This window comes from Macaca nemestrina, chromosome 3, assembly GCF_043159975.1.
Source record: "Macaca nemestrina isolate mMacNem1 chromosome 3, mMacNem.hap1, whole genome shotgun sequence".
NCBI classification, from domain to species: domain Eukaryota; kingdom Metazoa; phylum Chordata; class Mammalia; order Primates; family Cercopithecidae; genus Macaca; species Macaca nemestrina.
This window is the reverse complement of record NC_092127.1, coordinates 90104445-90116666: the sequence shown is the minus strand read 5'-3', so window position 1 is coordinate 90116666 and position 12222 is coordinate 90104445. Positions and strand designations below refer to the sequence as shown.

Here is a 12222-nt window from a genome sequence, read left to right as displayed (position 1 = left end):
TACTGTAAATAAAAGAATCTGCAAAAATTTTCTTCCAATTTTTTTCAGTGTGTAATTGGTTGTCTAATGATTCTTTTGAAATACTTCAGAATAATTTGTTGACATAAAATTGAAATATAACTATGACTACTATATAACATTTAGCCTAATGTTCCTTGCTTATTTGAAGTAAAGTTTAGGTTGCTTTTTGAAGTGAATATTGAACAGGTGTCATTTCTTAATTTTTTCCAAATATTTATTTTGCAAAGTTACAGGTCTTGATTTTTGCAAATAGTTTATAGTAACTCTTGCTTATATACAATATTCCTTAAAATGTTTCTCATTAAGGAAGGCCTGACACTAATTTCCTTTTTTGTTCTTTTAGGAATGTTTTAAAGGAAGTTGGGCTACTCACAAGTTACTACATAAGAAAGCAAGTAAGTACAATCACAAATTTTTATACCATTTGTCTTAGAAGTGGCATTTGTGCCAGAAAATAAGAATTCTTCCAGTTCTGAAGGTGTATATTTGAAAGTTCTGAAAGTATAATCCTGAATACTAGAATTATGACATATTTTAAATTCTTTGTGATATGTAATGCAAATAAAATATGTCTGAATAATATCTTAATCTTGTTTTACATATTTAACATGAAAATATGAGATAGTTGTTAGTATAGATGGATCTTACTTGAGCCACACCTGATGATACTCTAATCTTTTGACACCTTCTTGTGTTGCTGGAAGTGTTTGCATATAGTAGTCAGGGCTTATGTGAGTGATTTGACTTCATTTAACCAGATCCCTTTTGGTTTCTTTTAGTTTCAATTTGTATTGCTTTTTCTACTCAAAACTATGTTACTTTGTTTTTTGGTGTTTTAATGTTACTACCTGCAGTCTAATGTTTAATTTTCTTTTTTGAAGTTTTGTGTGTAATACCACAAAGTAAAACTATTAGCAGCTTCTTAACTATTGCTGTCAGCCACAGTGATGTAGCTGAAATTCACATAGCCTTTTTTGCTCCAGCTAATTTATCCTGTAAATTCACGTCATTAGTGTGGCTGGTCTAAGAAAACCTGTCACAGTTGCCTGAAAGTTGACAAGGGCTTTCTGTTCTGTATAGCATTGCCATCCTGATGGATCAAAGCTTGATTTAATTTGAAGTGGGAAATAACGTGGCTATTTATTTACATGGTTCTTGGTATAAGGTTTCTGTCTCTACATATGTAATCTTGGTGTCTTATATTCATCTACTTGTGTGTTTTTTTTTTTTTTTTTAGGAGTTAGCTGATTTAATGGAGTTTGAATGTAGTTTGTTTTTACCAAAGCAAATCTAATTGAGGTCAGCCAAACCACCATTTGAAGGAACAGGGAAATACAGATGTGAAAAAGATAAATTTTCTGTGGTTGTATAAAGCAACATCTACATTTAATGGACATGCTAGGTTGTTGTGGGAGAAATGTGGTTAGAGATGAGGAAAAATGATATGACTGTAAGTTTATCAACGCATAAAAGGACTTGTTGATTTGTTACCTCTGTCAAAGTTTAGAGATGGATTTAAGTAATCTCACTTAACTTTGTTCATTCATGCATTACATACATCCTGTATTTCTAGTGTGTTAGGTATTTTGCAGAACTCTTTGAGCCAGTTATTAGCATTTTGTATCCAGGAAGTTAAAGCATTGGTAAGTAATAAAGGGTTGAGGTTAAACAGTATGTTAGTAAAAAAGCCTATAATGGGCCTCTCAGATTTGCTAACTCATTGATGTGTGCCTATTTCTTCAATACTGGATATTTAAGGGAAGGGCTATTTCCTTTTGATTGACACTACAAGGGAATAAACAGCAGGTGTTCCCTATATAAAAAGAAGGTAATTATTACAACACTGGATTTAGGCTATTTACATTTTACTTATATCTCTAGTGTTTAATATGGTGCCATCTTGTAGCTGTTGCTCTCTTGGATCTTTTGGGATAACTTTTTTTGGTGGATAAGCCTGCTGTATTTAATCCCTTTGGCTATGGTGGATAGAGATCATCCTCAGGTGGCTAGCTCCGTATCTTTCATATCCTAATAAGTTGACTACAGTAAACGTTGAGTGACAGTCCTAGAGGAGGGAATGGTGTGGAGAAGGGTGATCTCCAGAGACAAGAAGAGTATCGAGAAAAGCATTGGGGAAACACAATGTTGCGCTAGGAAGGAACCAGTGCATCTTTAAAGTTAGCACTTCAGTCCAAGAAACGATAGTGAGATAACACATAGCAAGCATTTCTTGTCATGAAGATGATGTAGTTAGGTTTTTTTTTTTTTTAAGTGTAGTGTCTACTGATGTCTGATTAATATTCATATGGGATATATTGATCTATAATTTGCTTTTAATATATTTGGTTTTGGTATTGAAGCAATTCTGGACTCATGAAATAAAATGGGATATATTTCCCACTTCTATTTTCTGGAAGAGATTATATAGAATTGGTATTATTTCTTTTTTTAAATGTTTGATAGAATTCACCACTGGAACATCTGGATCTGTAGTTTGCTTAATCATAGAAGCTTAATTTTTTTAATGCAGGCATTAGGAAATTTTCAAGCGAGTTAAATGACTCAGGTAGTTTTTTTTTTTTTTTTTTTTTTAACTTGTCATAGTAAAGACCATTCAGATGGTAAAGTCCTTAATTAAAAGCACAGCCGGGCGCGGTGGCTCAAGCCTGTAATCCCAGCACTTTGGGAGGCCGAGACGGGAGGATCACGAGGTCAGGAGATCGAGACCATCCTGGCTAACACAATGAAACCCCGTCTCTACTAAAAATACAAAAAAAAAAATTAGCTGGGCGAGGTGGCGGGCGCCTGTAGTCCCAGCTACTCGGGAGGCTGAGGCAGGAGAATGGCATAAACCCGGGAGGCGGAGCTTGCAGTGAGCCGAGATAGCGCCACTGCACTCCAGCCTGGGCGACAGAGCGAGACTCCGTCTCAAAAAAAAAAAAAAATAAAAGCACATAATGCTGATTCTTGGGTGCATGTTTTTTATATTGTATCTTCTGTCACAGTGTACCTTAAGCAGCGTTTACTTTTAGTATGATCTGTAGAAGTTGTAGCATTTCACATCTCAATACTGTATTACTGTACACTTTTTAATGTATCACTGGCATATTCAGTGTGTTTGTTTCTCATATTCCTGAAGTGAAGGTGGAAGAATTGGACAAGTATCTTGAATAGCCAAAATTAAGGTATAAAAACCGCATTTAGGCCAGGCACGGTGGCTCACACCTGTAATCCCACATTTTGGGAGGCCGAGGCGGGCGAATCACGAGGTCAGGAGATGAGATCATCCTGGCTAACAGTGTGAAACCCCATCTTTACTAAAAATACAAAAAAATTAGCCGGGCGTGGTGGCGGGCCCCTGTAGTCCCAGCTACTCGGAAGGCTGAGGCAGGAGAATGGCGTGAACCAGGGAGGCGGAGCTTGCAGTGAGCCAAGATTGCACCACTGCACTCCAGCCTGGGTGACAGAGCGACACTCCATCTCAATAAAAAAAATAAAAAAGAAAAAACAGAACAAAACAAAAAAACCCGCAATTAATAAAATAACTCAAAGTGATACTTTTTCTTCCATTCCCCTACCCATTCACACTAGTGTGCCTGATTTTTGGATTACAGAGAGAAGGTGTTATGTAATGTCTTAAACTGGCTCCACCAAACTTTGCGACCATGGGTTACTCTAAGTCTCACCTCCAAGATGCTGGAATCACAGGTTTGTGTGAGGATTAAATAAGCAAATCCATGAGAAGTGTTTAGCATGTGTACCATACATAGTAAGTACTCAAAAACTAATTATCATATCTGGAAGACTTGAGGCAGAATTTTGATCAGAAAGTCCTGTCCCATGCAAAGCTTAGACATGTTTAGTATTTTGTGTCAGCTGACCAGAGGAAGCAGCCTGCATACAACTTTTTAAAGAACAAAGCCTGACTGTGATGAACTTTGGGCCAGACCTTGCATGTATCACGTACATATGACACTACCTGCATTTTACCTGGGACTGTTGCATTGTAATGTTTGGAAGACAGCTTACAAATGTTTATTTATACTGTCCTGTTGTACAGTCTTTTCAAAAAGATTAGTTATTATGCAGTTGTGCTACCATCATCAGCTCAATTCAGATTTATTAATGGTCTATTATGTGGTTAGCACCTAAGGCTAATTGATCCTAAAATGTAAACGCATTTTCTTTTCAAGCGTGAATTTCCGTTAAGCAAATTATACCTAGAGATGAGAGAAGAACTTGTGATATTCAGCTTTAGTTGTCGTGGTAGTTTTGGGTTATATTATTTGTTTGCTTTACTTTTTTTTTTTGAGACAGTGTTCCTCTGTTGCCCAGGCTGGAGTGCGGTGGTGCAATCACGGCTCACTGAAGCCTAAACCTCCTGGGCTCGAGCAATCCTTCTACCTCACCTCAGCCTTCTGAGTAGTTGGGACTACAGGCATGTGCCACCATGCCCAGCTAAGTTTCATATATTTTGTGGAGACGGGTTTTTCCATGTTGTCCAAGCTGGTCTTGAATTTCTGAGCTCGAGCAGTCCACCCACCTTGAACTCCCAAAGTGCTGGGATTACAGGCCTGAGCTGCTGCTCCTGGACCTAAATTCTCTTTTGAATATAGACTGTGGAAGGGTAAAATCCAGATCAACAGGAAGCTTTAAAAGATTTTTACACCCTCACCTTCTCCCTGTTCCCTGCCCAGGAGTATGCTAGTGCAAAAAACCTGCGTCTTGATTGCTGTTCTCTCCTGGGTTTTGGGAGAAAATTATTTTTGAGGTTCATGTTTCAGACAAAATCACTTGATGCACTTCATAGCTGAAGCAGGCTCAGTTGGCCCCCATTTCAAACTGTTTTCTGTCATGTTTGACCCAAGTAGCAATGGATGAAGTTTGTTTTTGTCCTGTGATGAGAAAGTTTTCCCATTGATATTAACATTCACAGTGACTTTTTGGAATTCCAGAGGGGAGAAAGATATTTTAAAATTCAGTAGCATGGTATCTTTATTTTAAAATTCAGTAGCACAGTATCTTTCTATTCCTTTATATGTAATAGTATAAATATATTATCTTCCAAAGTAATATGAATGGATTTTCTTTATTTTTGCATTCTTGTCAATTGTACCTTAAGGGCCTTTCCAAAGTTAGCCACATGCTCTTTAAGAGTACTGGACTGGGGCTGGCATTCTTGTGTCACAGCTATGTGAACCACACAGTCTCTGTTTCCTCATACGTACAATAAAGAAACAACACTAGATTGTCTTTAAGATCTTCTCTAACTTTAACATTTTATGATTACATCTAGTTTCCTTCATTTTGTATTTTAAATAGATTTTTTAAGAGGGGAGTTTTATTTTTATTTCTTTCAGACACTTCTAAAATCAGTTTGAAGTTTGACTTTTAATACCTATGGTAGAATGACAATAATCAGGAAAAGGTCTGAGTGCACTGGGAGGTGTTTAGGCCAATACTTGGTCCACGAGGGACTTGTATTCCTGCTATTTAAAGTCTTAGGTTTGTAGTTTTATTTTACTATGTGGATAAGAGGTGCAGCCAGTGTGTTAACATCACAGGCACCAAAGAGGGTCTTCTGTGTGAGTAGAATTCTTGCGTATATTTCAGTCAGCACATGTAGATTAATAACTGACAGGATTGTGTGCATGGATGTGATTCTTAATTTTTCTGCTGAACTTTCAACAGATTGTTCCCTCCCTTGTCTTTGCCTTTTTCCTACCTCTTTCCTCTACCCCATTTCTGAAAAGAGGCAAATGATGATCATAAAGTTTTCAAAGTGAATTGAAATACTGACTTGAAAGCCATTGATCAGCTTTGTGAGAAATAATTATTTTTTATTTTAAAGTTGCTTTGGGATTACGTAGGATCTGTTCTTTTAGTAAGAGCATAATTCATTTGTAACATCTGATCTCAGTTGGGTAGGTTTAGGTTTTACTAGGGCTTCATATTTTAAAATGGGTTTTCTATAAATTGATGTGGCAAGAATGCATTAGGAAAGCTGTGTATGGGCTGTTCCTGTTCGATATTATGTAAAAACGTAGTATATGTTTACATGGAGTTTTTTCCTTCTAAGACCTTAGATCTTCGAAAAGGAGTTATAAGGGTTTTTGAATATGGCAGTAAAGCAGTTGCTTTGGTGATTTAGGTTAGGGTAGAAGTTTGGTGGATTTTTGTGCCTGGGCTTGTTGGCTTGGTTTTAAACAAGAGATATTCAAAGTATGCTGCTGCTCACTAGCTTGACAACTGAAACATTCCTTTCCCTCCTTCTCTTCTTTCCTCTCACATCTATTCCGTCTCCCAGAGGATGAAAAGGCAAAGCGAGAAGTGTCTTCCTGGACTGTGGAAGGTGATATTAATACTGACCCATGGGCAGGTTATCGATATACTGGTAAACTCAGACCACATTATCCACTGGTGAGTAAATAAGGTAATAAAAACTTAACATTCCAATTTTGAATTTTCCAAAAATGATACTATAGTGAATCATATAATCAGGATTGAGTTTACAAAGGAACTTGCATTTTAGCTCTAAAGCTCTTATGGTACATCATTTGGGAGCTGTTAGTTTGGCAATCATGGAAGAAGTGGAAAAAAAATTAGATGAAATAGGTAAAACTTTTAAAAAGAAGCGTGGGCTAAGGTGGAATAGATATTTTGTTGTTGGCATGACGGTAGTGTGTATAGTCGTCCCTTGATATCCATGGATGATTGGTTCTAGGGCATCCTCACTCCCACACAGTTTCCAAAATCCACTGATGCTCAAGTTCCTTAAAGTCAACCTTCCGTATTATGGATAGTGCATCAACAGATGCGGAACCAGGAGGTATGGAGGACTGACTGTATTACACTTTTCTAAAATTATTTTATTATGATATATTTCTCCCTTAATTTAGATATGGCTTTTCTGCCACTCTTTTCGCTTCCTCTATTCTTGGCGGATAAGAGTCGGAGTTTTAATGTAAGAATTCATTCAAGTTGAAATCTATTTGTCACCCTTAAATATTTAAATTCTCTTTACTGATGATTTTTTTTTTTATAAAAGGAATACATCTTTAATCTTTAAAATTTGGAAAAATAGGAAAAACATAACAAAATCTTCTTAATTCTGCCTCCCAGAGATAATGACTAGAAACATGTTGGTATATATTTACTTTGAGACATGATTTTATTGTTGTCAGCTTGCCAATTTCTTTGGAATAACATGGGTGTCTTGTTATTAGTCTCTGTCTAATTTTAAATCCTTAATGGCCTTGACCACTTTCTCCCTTTCTAAAATACCCTGTGAAAGGGGTGGCATTACCACTAGGAAAAGTAAAGCATAATATTAATGAAATATATATCTGTTATAATATTTAAGGTGCCATTTAAAACTTTTAAAAACTTTTGAATGGACTTTTTTTCTGCCCAGTTTTATTTATTTTTTGTTGGTAAATCAGTTTTAACTAACTTCTTTGATGTTTTTAGATGCCAACAAGGCCAGTGCCAAGTTATATTCAAAGACCAGATTATGCCGATCATCCCTTGGGTAAGCTCTGCTATGTTGATGACTACTGCAAAGGGAAGGAATGCTTTTCTTGTAGAAATTTTTCAGTGCTGGACTTCTAATAAATGTGTTTTCAAGCAGCATTAGAACATTAAAGATAATTAAAGATTCTTGCCCCCCCATTAGAAATCTACCTACCTCTGAAAGCACTATGTAGCTGTTAAAGACTATATTTAAAATAATACTGTATTTTATGTTGTTATAACAACTTCTAGACTTACTAAAAAACAGTTTTAATTTTAATATTCCCTCCTATCTAAATTAAACAATATCTATTTAGGTAAAAGCGGATGGTAGAGACCTGAGTGAATGCATAACTAAAGACTTTGGACTGTAACATTAACAGAAGTAGTAATGGTGGTGATAGTGATAGTAATGATGAGAATGATATGATGATGGTTCTCTAATAATAACTGATATTTATTTTTGCTTAACTGTGTGTCAGGCACTGTGCTAAGTTCTTTGCACATGTTACTACATTTAACACTTTCAGCATTGCTGAGGTAGGTTCTGTTGTCTTCTCCATTTTTATAGATAATGATACTGAGACACCCAGCGAAGATAGGTAATTTGCAACACAGGTCAGTGGAACAGTCTCTGACCTTAGGGCCTGTACACATAATTAATTTAGACTTTGTGAAATTACTGATTTTGCATGTCAAAGAGGATCAACTCTCAGCAATTTTGTGTGGTTTTATCTACCAAGTTAAGCTATCTTTGCTTTGTTCTCTAAGAAGTGGGGAACAGTATTACATACATTCTTATGATTATCATTTTAAAATTTTAGTTAAACCCTACTATTTCAGAAAAATTTAAGGGAAAGATAGTCTAAATGATAGCATACTGTTGAGGATGTATAATTTCATTATTTTTCTGTTTAATCTTAAATGTAGTATTAGCTTGTATTTAAGAAAAACAAGCATAGACAAGGTAAATTCTAACAAATGTTATGCAGTGAAAGTAAGTTCTAGTCCTTAGAGGTAACTGCTATTCCCCTTTATATACAGAACTTTTCAGAACTATTCTGTATGTGTAAGCACATTAGGACCCCGTCCCTGCCATCTATACACAAATAGAAAAAATTATATATACCTTTTTACTTTGCTGTATTTGCTTAATATGTCTTACAAATGTGTCATATAAAGCCACCTCCTTTTTAGTGAATGAAGTATTCGGTTATGTGGATGTATCATATTTCGTAAGCCAGGCTCCTACTAATGAATGTTTAGAGCATTTCGAGGTTTTTGCTTATTGCAATTTGACGGCAGTAACTACTCTTATATTTATATCTTTGTCCATGTGTCAAGAGTATTTCTATAGGTTGATAATCTAAAATAGCGGGATCAAAGGATACATACATTTTTGATTTTGAGAGATATTACAAATTTCGGAGATTTTTCCAGTTGTTACTTCCATTAAAAATACATGGATGTCTCTTTTCTGCTATGTTTTTCCCCAGCATAGTGTGTTACAAAGCTTTATGATCTTTGCTAATCTGAAAGACAAAAAATGTTATTTTGCTATTATTTTAATCTGCATTTTAAAATTATGAGTAAAGGTTGAGCATCTTTTCATATATTAAAGTCATTTATATTTTCTTCCCTTTTGTAATGTTTATTCATATCCTTAAGCTTTTTTCCCTGTTAGAGTACTAGTTTTTTCCATATTGATTTATAAATGTTCTTGGTATATTAACAAAAATAACCTTTTGATGTATGTTTTTAAAACTTTTTTTCCAATTGACTGTTTATGTTTTGTCATAACATTTATTACAGACTTTGAGTATCCTAACATAGTAAAATTTATCAGTGTTTTATTTTACAGTGTGTATGGCTTTATGACCTAGAAAGACCTTTTTGGTGCAGAAGTTATAAAATATATATTCCTATGTTTTCTTCCAGCATTTTTATGGTTTCAGTCTTTTTTATGTATGATAAAAATCATTTATAGATCTGAAACTTACTTGGTATAAGGAGTTAAATAGGGATGCAACTTAATTTTTTTTTCTCGGAAGAATACCTGGTTATTATTTAAAACCAATTATTTAAAAAAATCAGCCTTTCCTTACTGATTTGAAGTGCAACCTATATTGATGTGTTATGTTCTCACATGTCTTTGGGTCTGTTTCTGGATTCTATTCTGTTTCACTAACCTATTTGTCTAATCATGTACCACTGCCAAACTCTTAATTATCCTAGCTATATAATGTTTAAAATTTGGTAGGCCTTGTTGCCTCTACCTTTCCTCTTTTTCAGAATTTTCCTGGCTATTCTTGCATGTTTGTTTTTCCATGTGAAATTTAGAATCAGCTTGTCTGGTTCTCAAAATTATCCTGTTGACTTTTTTTTATTGGGATAGTATTAAATTTATAGATTAATTTTGGAAGAATTGACATCTTTACAATATTGAGTCTTCTTGTCCAGGAACAGGGTATGTTTTTAAAATCTTATTTGACTCCTTTTATGTCTTTCAGTTGGGTTTTCAGATTTTCTTTATGTAGGGATTTTATTGTTAAATTTATTCCTGGGTACGTTATCTTTTTAGTTGTTTTTGTACATAATAGCTTCTGTATTTTTTAGCTCATTATTTGTACGTGGGAAAGTTATTGATTTTGATAAATTTGTCTTACAATATGCCAACTTGCTGAATTCTTATTTCTGGTCATTTACCAGGTGATTCTTCTGTTCTAGAGATATTTAATCATATCTGAAAATGATAAGAATTTTGTCCTTTCCTTTCTAGTTTTATATGTCTTATTTCTTCCTGTTGTTAATTTCATCTGCTAGTATTGCCAGGTGTTAAATAATAGTGCCGATAGCAGGCATTCTGTGATGTTGGTTCTCAGTTTGAGATTTATATTTATCATGTCAAGGTGGTAGCTGGCCATGTTATCAGAATTAACTTTCCTTCTAGATTATTATTTACTTTTACTTTCTTAATTTATGAATGATGAATTGGATTAATAGATTTGCCAGTATTGAACTATCCCTGCCTTCTGGTACGAATCTCACTTGCATCCTGATGTATTGTGTTTTTTTGGATTCTGTTTGTTAATATTTTATTTGGAATTTTTCCATTAGTACTTGTAAATAAGATTAGTTGATGACACTATTTTTGTTAGATTTTGAGTTAATTGCTACCCTGGCTTTATTACTTTTCATGTATGTAAAACTGTAAGTTAACAAATTTTATTCGTGAAGATTTTTAGGGCAATAGTTTTAAAACTTTTTGAAGTTGGAAATGACTTTTATAGCATGATCTTTGTATGTGTATATAAATTAACAAAGATTTAATGGCAGCACTTATTCCTACTCCTTATAATACAAGTATAATACTTTGTTATGCCATTCTAATATTTTCTATCCCATTTATTTACTTTTAAAAAATGTTAAGTGTAGCCCAATAAAAGGTCACAAACTGGAATTTGAAAAACGCTTGCTTTGGTTCCTGTTTCAGAAAATAGTGTAATTAATTCATCAGTTGTTGATGTATAGTTGCTTCATGAGATGATTATGAAAGTTATTTGTAAATTCTATGGTACTTTTCATATGTGTATCATTTACTGAGTTTGATTATCACACTGCCTGGCATATAATAAGTACTCCATAAGTATTGGCTGATTTCTAATAGGTCTGAAAATTTATCCTTTATAATTTTTTCTTTAATTGGTTTAGCAAGTTTCCCTTTGATGTTGAAAATGTTTTTTAAAAAAATCTAACCTAGACCATCCCAAATTATGAATTACTGTTGTGTGAAACAGACTACTGTTTTTATGCCACAGGTATATAATTATGCAAATAAATATTACATTTTTGCATTCATTTTGGTTTTACTTACCGGTTTTTCATTCCAGGAATGTCAGAATCCGAACAGGCTCTTAAAGGTACTTCTCAGATTAAATTACTCTCATCTGAAGATATAGAAGGGATGCGACTTGTATGTAGGGTAAGAGTTATTTTTTTGCCATGGGGTAGGAAATGTTTAAGCAGTACTTAGACATGAAGTCAGTGGTTTGCTGATTTATAAAGATAGCAAATGTTATATTGTTAGACTGACTAACCATGCTTTTTTTTTTTTAACTTTTTTTTGAGACTGAGTTTTGCTCTTTCGCCTAGGCTAGAGTGCTGTGGCGCGATTTCTGTTTACTGCAACCTCCGCCTTCCAGTTTCAAGCGATTTTCCTGCCTCCCGAGTAGCTGGGATTACAGGTGCCCGCCACCACACCTGGCTAATTTTTGTAATTTTAGTAGAGACGGGGTTTCACCATGTTGCCCAGGCTGGTCTCGAACTCCTGACCTTGTGATACGCCCGCCACGGCCTCCCAAAATGCTGGAATTACAGGCATCAGCCACCATGTCTGGCCTTTTTTTGTATTTTTAGTAGAGATAGGGTTTCACCATGTTGGCCAGGCTGTTCTCTAACTCTTGACCTCAGGTGATCTGCCTGCCTTGGCCTCCCACAGTGCTGGGATTACAGGCATGAGCCTCTGTGCCTGGTTTAGCCACGCTTTTCATTAAACTATTGTTGGTGTATAATTTTAGTCAACAGTTGTTTTCTTCTTAAAAGCCTGTTTAGGAATTAATCTGATGGATAGTCTATAGATGACAATCCTTTTCATTTATTTTCTGTATTCTTTTTTAAAAGAAACAAATT

The 12222-nt window shown here is 34.8% G+C and overlaps 1 protein-coding gene across 14 annotated transcripts in view; it reads left to right on the top strand.

The window, feature by feature from the left end:
• LOC105486386 (methionyl aminopeptidase 1) overlaps window positions 1-12222 on the top strand; it is a 113728-nt gene that overhangs the window by 79369 nt on the left and 22137 nt on the right. For 8 of the 14 annotated variants that reach the window (XM_071093280.1, XM_071093278.1, XM_011749259.3 and 5 more), the window contains 5 exons: window positions 365-416; window positions 3636-3729; window positions 6329-6441; window positions 7492-7552; window positions 11424-11515. In XM_071093280.1, coding sequence (XP_070949381.1) covers window positions 3687-3729; window positions 6329-6441; window positions 7492-7552; window positions 11424-11515 — 309 coding nt within the window. In that variant the 5' untranslated portion in view covers window positions 365-416; window positions 3636-3686. Of the gene's footprint in view, window positions 1-364; window positions 417-3612; window positions 3730-6328; window positions 6442-7491; window positions 7553-11423; window positions 11516-12222 lie in introns of all 14 variants that reach the window. The other 6 variants (XM_011749251.3, XM_071093273.1, XM_071093274.1 and 3 more) reach the window with 2 other exon arrangements.